The 12,394-nt window shown below is 33.0% G+C and overlaps 2 protein-coding genes across 3 annotated transcripts in view; one reads left to right on the plus strand and one right to left on the minus strand.

Annotated features, from left to right (window-relative positions):
- Positions 1–3,362, plus strand: part of LOC110450793 (secretory immunoglobulin A-binding protein EsiB-like) — an 8,086-nt gene extending 4,724 nt beyond the window's left edge. Inside the window, exon 5 of the mRNA XM_021498501.1 lies at positions 2,582–3,362. Within this exon, the coding sequence (XP_021354176.1) occupies positions 2,582–2,678 (97 nt within the window). The 3' untranslated portion in view covers positions 2,679–3,362. The remainder of the gene's footprint in view (positions 1–2,581) is intronic.
- An 880-nt stretch (positions 3,363–4,242) lies between these two features.
- LOC110450794 (dynein light chain roadblock-type 2-like) lies at positions 4,243–11,968 on the minus strand. 2 transcript variants are annotated; one of them, XM_021498503.1, is made up of 4 exons: positions 11,862–11,968; positions 10,938–11,016; positions 9,627–9,794; positions 4,243–5,380 (listed from the first exon to the last, which is right to left on the minus strand). In XM_021498503.1, the coding sequence occupies exons 1-4, from the start codon at positions 11,862–11,864 to the stop codon at positions 5,334–5,336; spliced, it is 297 nt and encodes a 98-aa protein (XP_021354178.1). In that variant the 5' UTR covers positions 11,865–11,968; the 3' UTR covers positions 4,243–5,333. The 2 variants fall into 2 exon arrangements, with proteins under 2 accessions (XP_021354178.1, XP_021354177.1); XM_021498502.1 differs by lacking the exon at positions 4,243–5,380 and adding an exon at positions 5,823–6,326.
- Between the last annotated feature and the right edge of the window lie 426 nt (positions 11,969–12,394).

The raw sequence follows: 12,394 nt of genomic DNA on the forward strand, positions 1-12,394 counted from the left end.
ACCCCTGTGACCTTGAATATAATTGAAGGTCATTCATTTGAACAAACTTGGTAGCCCTTCACCCAAGCATGCTACTGGCCAAATATCATCTCCCTGGGCAGTTGTGTTATTGAGAAGAAGATGTTTAAAGTTTTTAACATATTTGACCCCTGTGACCTTGAAAATTAATGAAGGTCAATAATTTTAACAAACTTTGTAGCCCTTCATCCAAGTTTGCTTCTGGCCAAATATCGACACCCTAGGCCTTTCGGTTATTAAGAAGAAGTCGTTTAAAGTAAAATATTGACGCCAGACGCCGGCCGGCCGACGAACGCCGCGGCATAAGCTCACTTGGCACTTTGAGCTAGGTGAGCTAAAAATCCCACAAGACACATTGAGATAAAGAGCTAAAAAGGGAAATAAAGAGAAAAAATTAAACTTACATAGAACTACTGAAGTTTCACCAATGGTAGGTACCTAATTCCCTCTGGGATCTCTTGTTTTTAATCTTAAGGTTTTTCCATGAACAATTTTCAGATTTTCTGTTAATGATCTTGCTCAGGGCTTATACCTGAGGTTTACTTAAAAAGTAATTCCTGTTCAGAATCGTCCTAGTCTTATTCAAATTAAGTTTGCTTAACATCGGCGTGGTGGAAGTTAATAATGTTTAAAGTCCTAACTCTCTACTTCAAAAGAGAGCCACATTATTCATTTATAGCATTGTTTCCCCTTCATCTAGTGATCTGTGTCAAATTGTGTCTTTTAAACTTTTATTTTTCATTTGTTTACATTGCCCTTCATAGAAACTATCTCTGAGAAAACATTGCCTTGATTAGATATGATTTTATGTATAAATGCAAATTGTGTTTTGATTTTTTTTTAAATGTGTTAAATTACTAAATTGTTCATAAACCATATTTGTATATAATTTTAGTACATGTATCATAATTAGCTGTTCAATGAACACCAGACATCTGAAGCATGTTTTCAGTCAACTTTATATCTTATTTGAAATGTTTTTAGCTCACCTGCCCGAAGGGCAAGTGAGCTTATGTTATGGTGCAGCGTCCGTCGTCTGTCTGTCCAGCGTCAACATTTTGCTTTAAACAACTTCTTTTCGGTCACCAAAAGGCCTAGAAAGGTGATATTTGGCCAGTAGCATGCTGGGATCAAGGGCTACCAAGTTTGTTCAAATGAATCGCCTTGACCCACTTTCAAGGTCACAGTGGTCATATATGTTAAAATCTTCAAACAACTTCTTCTCAATAACCAAAAGGCCAAGGGTACTGATATTGGGCCTGTAGCAGGCTGGGATAAAGGGCCACTAAGTTTGTTCAAATGAATGACCTTGACCCACTTTCAAGGTCACTGGTGTCAGATGTCTTAAATCTTCAAACAACTTCTTCTCAATAATCAAAAGGCCAAGGGTACTGATATTGGGCCTGTAGCATGCTGGGATGAAGGGCTACCAAGTTTGTTCAAATGAATGACCTTGACCAACTTTCAAGGTCACATGGGTCAAATGTCGAAAAATCTTCGAGCAACTTCTTTTCAATGAGCAAAAGGGCCAGGGTACTGAAATTGGGCCTGTAGCATGCTGGGATGAAGGGCTACCAAGTTTGTTCAAATGAATGACCTTGACCAACTTTCAAGGTCACATGGGTCAAATGTCGAAAAATCTTCAAGCAACTTCTTTTCAATGAGCAAAAGGGCCAGGGTACTGAAATTGGGCCTGTAGTATGCTGGGATGAAGGACTACCATGTTAGTTCAAATGAATGACCTTGATCCACTTTCAACCTAATGTCCTTGTTCGACAATCAAGGTCAGAGGCGTCATGTTTAAATCTTTTAATAGGTTCTTATGAAATCTTAACATTACAAGTGTTAGATTAATAACAGGTGAGCGATGCAGGCCCATTGGGCCTCTTGTTTAGCTCACCTGGTCCGAAGGACTGAGGTGAGCTTATGCCCTACTGCGGCGGTGTCCATCGTCAATCCGTTGGTGTCTGTCAACTTTTCCTTTAAAACGCCACTAGACCTGAACAGCTCTAATGATTGGAGCATCCTTGGGCAAAGGGGACTCAATTTTGTATAAATGGAGGGTGTGGCCCCTCTGAGTGCTGAGGGGCAGGGCCCAATAGGGTAACTTGAGATTTAAACCTTTAAATTCTTTTTTCTTCTGTACCATTGGAGGGATTTTATCCAAATTTGGCCTGGAGCATCCTTGGGCAAAGATGACTCAAATTTGTATAAAAGGAGGATGTAGCCTGCCTTTGGGAAGGAGGACAGGGTCCATTAGGGGAACTTGTGTAAAATCTTCAAAAATATTTTTATAATGCAAGATTCAGTTTAATAACATTCTGAAGACAATTTTCTTTTAAATTCCAAAATTGAGCACCCTTTTTCTATGACAATATACATTGTATCAGGAAATTGGATCCAGGATACTTTTTATATATCGTGATACACTCCAGGCTTATTGTGACACCCTTAGTTATATTTATACCTGTTTTACCTCTAGAGAGTCTTTGATATGCATCAGGGACTTCAGTAGTTTAGAATTCTACAGTTATCATGGATTTGATATTTTTGCATTCTTCAGGGAGGCCCACCAGTTGATATCCCATGCTGCATCCAAAGGTGTTAAGGAGGCCCACCAAGTACTGCATGAAGTTTGCAGCCGCGGGGGCTGCCAGTAGTCAAACAGGATCTGTTCCCATGACAACAAGGTCATCACTGCAGTAACACATGCACTTGTCCAGTATTTAATAGATGAAGATTTTTTGATTAATCTTATATTTTTACATATCTGCTGAAATAATTTATGTAATATAAAAACCATTTATGCTGAAAAATTTATGTTAAAAACGAATTATGTTCAAAATTGAATTGAAGTACTATGTGAGCTGTTCATATTCGCCATAAAGAAATTTATTAGATTTTTTTTTCTCAAAAAAAGTATTGATGTTGAAAATTTCAAAAATTGTGCAGAAATGAAAATGGGAAAAAAGTGTGATTGTAACTTTTGGTTCTAACATTGCTACTTTTCGAAAATTTGTTCATTAGGATATGAGTGATTTATACAATTTTGTAAAGGAAAATTATCTTTTTCCTGATATAAGTATATTACCCTTTTTATAATGGCTCTAAGAATTATTTTAAAACTATGCATATTGCACCGACGAAGGATTATTTGATTATTCCTAAGCTGAATCCGTCCTCACCTACAGAATATTGAATGTTACGAGTAGCTGTAGATTATTTGTTGTTGAGGTATAAACATGTAATATAGAAATGACTAATTTTGATGTTCTTGATAATATTTATTTTCTTATGCTACCTATTCCATTTGGTTTTTTGCTAAGTTTTATGTTTTAATTAGATTTTTTGTTTTGTTTTGGAAATATTGGGATATTTGCCCTGTTAATATACTATATACAGAATATATTATACATTTCAATGCATTCCTTTCCACTGCACAGATGACAATGAATAAAATGTTAAATAACCACACTTCAGACATTTTATAATCCATAAAGTTTGAAGTACAAATGTCATTGTGTATTACAAACCAACTGCTCTAAATATTTAAAAGAAGTGGAGATCTTTTTGTTTAAAAACATTAGCACTTAAGATTAAGAAATATTTTTCTGGTATAATATCTAAAATCTCCAATTGAAGATCTTGCTAGTGTTCTTATTCCCTGTGCAAAAAAATAAGGTATGGTCAGGATGTTTCTGATGAATATTCATATGAATAGACCATGATATTATACATGTGACTTTGTTAGACACATAGTGTGGACGAGTCAAACAAAAAAGATCTTGTAAATCTTGAAACGATACTGTATTTCTGATATGCATCGGATTTCTATAGCTTTATTTTAATATGGTTCACTTATAACACTGTTTTCATGTTTCAGTTGTTAATTAAATATGATTAAACAAAAATGATGCATTCAGTTGTATTTTAAGATTAACATTCAAGTACTTATTGGATTTGTTGAAAGGAAGATGCCCTTTTTTTCACTTTCTAATAAAATTGTAACCTATTGTAAATTGTAACTTTTACCTATATGTTCCATTGTGTCCAACCTGCTATTCACTTCAATGATCAAGGGGAGATAATCTCAAATTCTGGATTCAAACAGCTGGATAATTTAACTTCAGTAAGAAAGAAATTTAAAATGCATCTGTAAACTTGTACATAGTTTGTTCAATGAATTGCACTTCACAGTAAAGAACAAATACCAATAATAAACTCTCTCAGTATAGTAATTTTGTTTATTTTTATGTTTGTTATTGAGTACAGTGAAAACAGAGGCAATGCTTAAAATATGTAAAAATCATGATGCTATTGTTTTAGGTACAAGTGAAATACCTAACAAAACAGATCAATAAATAATATATAATTTACAAGGTATGGAATATTTACCATTTGATCCAGCATTGACCGACACCAGAAATGGTTAAATGTTACTTGTAAGCTACATGGAGAACGTACAGAATAAGCACAATATAAAAGACAGATCACTACTATGAATAAGCAGATCTAAATCCATACATGTTTTGGCTACAACCAACCACTATGACGAAAAGCACTGTGGCTTGAATCAGATTCTGAAGTAAGAGAACTCTTCCATGGTGATACTTTTACAACAGGATATTGATATTACAACGGGATATTGATATTACAAAGCACAACTAGTTTTTATCAAGTTTAAGAATTCTTTTTCACAGAGAGTTGCTAATCAATTCAAGCTCCCGTGGATGTATAATACAAATATCAAAATTTAACTGTCTACTGTGTTCGTTGAAGGAATGTTTGAACATTTTAAAACATTATACAAATTTCAAACATACAAATGTAAGCTTCATATAACTGACATTTGTTGGCAATACTAGAAATGGCCTCTGAGGCCTTATACTATTATAAGTAGGCAGTCAACAGTCAACTTTTACTGGTCCTTTTATCCAAAACCATTTCAAAAACAGACTTATAACAAGTAATTGTTCAATTCAAATTCAAATAATTCCAAAATTGAAATTTTAATTGTTTATTTTTAGCTAAAAGCTATTAAAGTGTATCATAGTCCATGAAAATAATCTTTTAAGCTACATGAAAGTAACAAAAAATTTGTATTTACATCTTTGTCAAGAAATCCATTGAAAATATCAAATATTTAATTTCTGGATGGACTATGATTACACCCATTATGAAACAAAAAACCAATTACCGGTAGTGAAATATAATTATATGTATACAGTATGTATAATCTGAATGCCTTGGCGTGTCGTTTAAGCTGAAGTCCTATATTGTCCAATTCCTGTAAGGGTCCATGGGGGACTGAATATTCACGTCTCCTGAGGGTTCTGTATGGTTATTAATAGGAACTCTTTTTCTACAAGATAAAAGATTAGTCAAGTATAACATTATATTAGTAAAAATAATCAGAAATTATCCATAATCATAAATGTTAACTATCACCACCTTCAAATTTATTTAAGAAAAATATGATAGAATAGACTCATTATTTGTTTATGTACATTTTGAAACCTTAAAAAGTTCAAATGTTCATGCACCAAGGTATTATTTAGAGACAATTTCTGTTTCAATTTTCAGAAACCCTTTTTATGTCCTACTGAAAAGAAACCAAAGCATCTGAAGTCAAATGTATGTGTACTTAAAAGGTTTGGATAAATTGTTTTGACAAGCTTAGTTTATGAAATATGCTTTCTAATAGAGCATGCATAGCAGCATGGTACAAGGTGATCCAACTGATTTAAAAAAAACAAAAACTTTTATAAATGTGAATTATTCATTTAGATGTAAATACCAGGCATCTAACTTCAATACTTCACACACAATGTATTCAGATTTCATAGATTACGAAGTCAAAATATTTTTTACAGTACATTAGCATCAAGTATAGAGTTAACAACTTAATAAGAAATAAAAAGGCATGCACAACAGTTCTTTTAAACAACATCTTTTATTGTCAATTAAAATTATGTAAAACAAGCAACATATGGCTAAACAGCACATGTTGTCATACAGTCACAAGTTGTTATATATATCTCAGCTTTTCTGGCAATGACTCAACATAGTTTACACAAATACTTGAACTGCTCTGAGTAAAATAGGCAGCAAAATGACACAAAAAACTATTTAGAAAGATCTTCACAGCGAGTTTTTCCATTCATAATGGATTAGGGTTTAATGCCAGAACTTTGCTCCTGACTTGTTAATGGTGGTCTTGTGCCGTTTTCTGAGAAAGTCATCAGTATTCCTTTACAGTGTTATAGCTCCCTGCTCTCCCTGCACGACCACAAATAAGTAGTCTTTGTCTGTTGTAAAGATAAAACAAACGGTAAACATTCTATTACACTAAACAAATACTGAAATAGTATTAATGTTTTGGGATTACTAGAAACAAATTCACTTGAATTCAAATATGAACAACCTGGTCTATTGTTTGAGAGTTTTCAGTGCTGTACTCTACATGTGTCTGCATATATGTAAACACTTTAAATACTAAATCTGTACTTAATTTGGATTGTTTTCTTGGAGAAATATCAATTGTAAAGACAGTCAGATTTAAGCTAGAGTTCAATTTAAGATTTTTTAATGATAAAAAATAAAATAAAAAAATGTTTGATTAAATCTGCTAGTTAAGGAAAGAACTGACTGTAGTGTACATACAGTATTTCTATTATACTTTTATTTTTACACACAGTATAAGTTATGAAAATGTATACAACAAAACAAAACTTTATCACTTCAATGTTTACAGCTTTTTTCTGTCTATAAAGTTAAACATGTATATAAAAATGAAAATCTGAGATACATATTGTCAGTTTATATATATATAAAAAAATCAAAAATCAAAAAGTCATTATGTTAAAATTGCACTATTTTAAACAGGAGGCCCACTGAGCATATGTCACTAACATGTTTTTTTTGCTATTTGACCTAGACAAGAAGTTAAAACATCTCTGCTAGCTTGAAACCATGGTGGCCATTTCCGATTTTTTATTGACCCAAATAATTAAGACTTGATAAGGGCAATGAGCAGAACATTTGATTGACATTTGGTTAAAACTGATCTGGTAAAATTGGGACTTGTCAAAAGTGTCTTTTAAATCAAAGGACATGGTAGCCAATTTCAATTTTGAATTGACCTAAAAAATAAGAGCACTTGTCCAGGATATCTGAGCATAGTTGAGATAAAATTCAGTTACAATTTGTCTGTGGAACTTGAGATGATTTTGAATATGATTCAGCCAATCAAATCAAAATATAACCATCTTTGACTGTGAACTGGTATGAATAACATCACTTGGCAAGGCCATGGGAGGGAGGTTTATATAAAATTTTGTCAAAATAGGCCTGATGGAAATGGGGATAAGGTATAAATAAACTTTAATTCCCCTGACCCAGGGATACTCCATACCGAAATACATCAAATACATTCAACTGTGCTTAGGGAATAGTCTTATAAAATAGAACTCTTGTTTTCCTATATGGACCCAGACCCCATGTCCCTCACACCCTTTTTAAAAAAAATACAACATAGAATTCCCTTGACCCAGGAAAGTTTGATGTCAAATCTAGTCAATCTTTTGCTGTTCTGGAATATCAGTCTTTAAAAATGAAAAGTTGATGATGGATGCCTGACTAAGGTATGCATGCTCACTTGGGCCTTCAGGCCAGGTAAGCTGAAAACATGACACACAATCACAATCAGAAATTTAAAAGTGAAATGTTATTTTACTTCAATTTCATGATTTTTAAAATAAAAACAAAAAACGAGTACAAATAAAAAATAAGCACATATTATATTATAGGTTAAAAGTAAGTTTGAACACCGAGGCATTCCATTTACATGCCAAGAAAACAATAAAGTATGGTTATTTCACAGCAAAAAAAAAAATTAGACCAAAAAAGGATGAATTCTATGAAATGAATGAAAGTTAGATCATAAATGTGGTTGATAATAAAATGACCAAAAAGCTTATTGATAGTCTAATATGTAGGTGTTGGGATATTTTTTATTTCCATATCTACATACCAGGGTAATAACAGATTCTTTTTGCTATATATCTTAATCCTCTGAATATTGCAGTGTTGAAAAGGCAAAGGTACCTTTAAAAACAGGAAGGAAAATTTCACTGTAGATCACATCTTCTCCGCTGGAATCAATCTCTGGACTTCAGGAATTTCCATCTTAGCTTTTAAATCTTCCACGCTGAATCCTTGTTCTCTCAGAAATCAGTGTTGTAACCACTGTATTGCCACTTGACTTCACATGAAAATGTTTCCATATCTCACAACGACAAGTGCAGATCAACTGAATTCTCCAAGAGCAACAAAATACCGAAGCTTGACAGATTTATATTTGTTGAAAATATCAAATTCACAAAATTTTGTGTTTAAAGTTTGATGGAAATGAACACAATTTGTATATTACAAAGATTCATTCAACTTTTTAGTTTCAACAGTGGGAGATTTACAGTCTTCATTTCATCTCAAACCATTTGAAATTTCACACATATAGCAATTAAATGTAAGAGCTACTTTAGCCACTAGCCTTGGTATGCCAAGGCCAGTAATTCTACCTGTGGGCAAGTTCATTTTGTAAGAAACAAGCCCTTATAGATGGGCTAATAAACTTGCGCCTAACATGAATATCCGTATGACACAGTTAAATTGTTTCAAAAAGGAATAAAATATATGCTAATGTTTTTGAAAACATTTTGATAAGGGGCTGGTTGGTGTCAAATTCATGTGGTTCAGTGAGTCAATTTATCATCAAATATCTTAAAGTTGACACCTGTATTGTTGGCATCAACAATCAAATAAGACAATCAATGTGATAAAATTGAACCTGTAAAAGACTACAATCCTGTAGTGTAAGTGATGTATTTGTTACATAATTTGGTTATATGATCTTACAGAAATGGTCACAATGTAAGTGGATGGCAATGTCGCATTTAATTGCATGAATAGCATAGGAGTTTTCTTTGTTGTTTGATAATTATGACCAAACTTTCACTTGGTGTCTTTTTAGCAATGACTAGCAACACATGTGCCAAGGCATCAGTTATGGTAGGACTAGTTCCAAAGGTTTTATATTTAAGATTTGAAGTTAATTTCAAAGGTAAGGATATTATGAATTATCCACAATATTATTTCTCTACCAGGATAAAAGACAGCTTAATTTTGTTACAATCTAGCTATTCCATGTTTGAATATTAAGTTGAGTTAAACTAAAGTTGACTAACTACCCAATAAATGGAACTAATCTCATAGCAAGACACACACTGACTTCAATGAATTACAAAGTTAACTTTCTTCTGAGAATTTATTTTAGAAACACAGTGCATTATTTACCATGTAAACTTCGAAAGTATAATAAAGTATACATATTACCACATGTTACCTATTGCTATGAAATTTTACAATACATATATATGTATACATTAGCACAGTCATAATGACATGCAGCACCATGTGTTGCTGCAATATGGATTTATTGAATACACTAAGGCAGATATGAGTAATATACTTATATAAGTCAGTGTAAGCCTTTGGATAGTTACACAAATCAATCGTTATCGTGAACGTAATATAACATGTATATTTACCTGGTGCAACCATGATTTCATTCTTTTTTGACCGGACACGTAGAAATGTGAGGTCATTTTGGGGATCAATATCTCGCACTGCACCACGTGCCTTCTGCGTCAGTAGGGTCAGTGAGTTACAATATTGCACCGTTGTGGAATTATCAAGAGTTGTTCTTATTGGAATTCCTGGGGGGAAAACATTATATATGAATCTTTATGAAAATAATTCATGTAAACTGAATAACAAAATAAACCAGAAGACCTGTTTATTATTATCATGTAATCAATATGATAAGATTTTTTTCCGATTTAAATTTCGTGAAATGGCAGCAGATTGCCATAACCTGTCAAACATAACATGTGTATCAGTTGTAACCTTTTTTTTCTTAATTAAGCAGACAAGTCAATAAAATATATTTTCAAGCAACTTTGGCTTTGCTTTAAACTTTATACTTAAAAGTTTTATCATAATCTCATACAATACAAATATATAATTAACTGACTTCAACTTTAATAAGTGGTGTAGAATGTACAATAAGCCTGCAGCTGAACCTTTTCAGTTTTAAATACTACTCCATCTGTTTTTAAGCTACAGGTTTAGCTGTTCACAATCAAATTGACAAAGCCATTATCACTACTAATATCAATGCTCATCTAATCTGTCATTATTTTCAGGTAATATCAATGCTCATCTAATCTGTGGAGTGTCCTTACTTTCAGGTAATATCAATGTTCGTCTAATCTGTCCTTACTTTCAGGTAATATCAATGTTCGTCTAATCTGTCCTTACTTTCAGGTAAACTGTCACATTGTGGATCACCCAATGTAATGGCATTCAGAACACAAATTGTATTTATCACAAGACTGCATGAACTCATTTGTTTGCAGTACATGCTATACTTGTATGTACCTCTAACATGTGATATCAGTATCATCATACCACGTACCAGTTCGATTCTAACTTCAGTGTTTTCTTTAGGCAATATCTATATATTATATATACAAAAAACATCCCAAGTTCTCTTGTGATGTTAAGTTAAATACAAGAGAAATGACATAAAGAGTTTTTTATTAATTCCCTCATGAACCTCTAAAGAGGTGGAAGTATTGTGTACATGAAGTCATGGCATTCTGAATCATATAAAACTATTTGCATGAATCAAGATGATGACAAAGTAATGTGTTAAAAAAGATCTTTACCTAAAACATCATTACTTGTTTCCCAAAACTTAAATGAAATAGAAAGTTATTATAAAGTATTAAATAAAAAAATATATCCAAATCATCAATTGATCGTAACAGTTAAGTACTGTGCTATAGACTTCTTACCTTCAGAATTAACGACAATTGTGCCGATCACACCCTTGTGGGCCTGTATCCTTTTTAGGGTTTCTTCTACCGATGTCGCCTAGCAACAAAAAAAATTAGCTGAATTAATGCCACGTGAAAGAAGATGTACCAATTGTTATATTGATACTTAATTGTTTTGGTACAGTGTGTTCTTTTGACTACGGCTACATTGCTGGAAATGATGACTGTTGACACATTTGAAGATTAAAATTTATTAATAAAAAGCATTTTTGAGAAGAGTTGTTATAACTTATTCATTTTAGAAACTGTTAAATTTGGGTCCTGTCCTTATTGTTAAAATTGGGTAAAGCGCATTGGGTATTGGATCATATTTGTCTTTTTAGTGTACTAATTTTTAATATTGTAGCCAGATAATTTTTCTCATTCTTCACTTTTTCGGAGCTTTGGTTATGAATTATTCCGAATTATTCTGACGTTTAATCGACTTTTTTCATACCGGTCTGTCGTCGATTAACGTTAATCGACGACAGACCGGTATGAAAAAAGTCGATAAAACGTCAGAATAATTCGGACTAGTTATGAATAAGCATAGAGGAAGGATATATGTCCAGCTTTTCAGAGCAGATTAACTCATTGCCGGTCTACTATTAACTACAAATATGAATACACATATGAAAGAAAAAGATATGATAAGAAGGAAACTGTGTTATCATGACAGAATATCAATTGCTAACACAATAAACACAAAACATGCTTTACTCTAGATATGTTGACAACCATTCATGAGATGTCAACACGACAGGACATGAACGGAACTGTTCGTGAAATCTGCAAAATAGATAACGGGTACTGTATGCAGGTAAAGTCATTTCCATAAATTTTCGCAGTGAATCAACAGACGTATATGTAATCTTTGTGAATATTATAAAATCCATACTTTACCATTCTAAATATAACGCGTGTTGTCGACTGCTAAATTCCTCACGTCTGTTGCCAATGACAGTTCTCGAGTGGATTCCGCATGCGTGACACGAAATGTAATATCCGGTTTAAACTAAATTTGAAAACGGCAATCGGACCACGCTCGTCCATTTCCGTGAAATGACATCATTTGGTGGAAACAATCTAATTAGATCTACGAATCGCTTCCTGTTTATGCGATAGGAAGGTCCTCTTTTAATTAATTTGAGGAAGAGAAAACACATGAATATGTTGGTCGATATTTTGTTGAAGCTACTGAAATTTTCAAGATTTTTTCCGCGGCGGCATTTTCCTACTAACTTAGCCGTGGCCATAAGGCCTGTATGTTGTTCTGAATTAATCTATTGAAGCAAAATTTATACATGTTTCAGTGTCACTAAAATATTGAAAAAACACCCCATTGATTATGATAGTCGATCTGTACGTACCTTAGCTAGTTATACTATTCTGTGACCAGTGGCGGATTTTTAGCCTGAATCTGGGAAACCCCATCA

The sequence above is a fragment of the Mizuhopecten yessoensis genome, unplaced genomic scaffold, assembly GCF_002113885.1.
Source record: "Mizuhopecten yessoensis strain PY_sf001 unplaced genomic scaffold, ASM211388v2 scaffold5519, whole genome shotgun sequence".
Taxonomy (NCBI): domain Eukaryota; kingdom Metazoa; phylum Mollusca; class Bivalvia; order Pectinida; family Pectinidae; genus Mizuhopecten; species Mizuhopecten yessoensis.

Coding starts and splice junctions, on each gene's coding strand:
- LOC110450794 (XM_021498502.1), bottom strand. Junction 9,795..10,937: donor AATTGTCGTTAATTCTGAAG/GTAAGAAGTCTA, acceptor TTTTCCCCCCAG/GAATTCCAATAAGAACAACT. Junction 6,327..9,626: donor TGAAATCATGGTTGCACCAG/GTAAATATACAT, acceptor TCTTTACAACAG/ACAAAGACTACTTATTTGTG.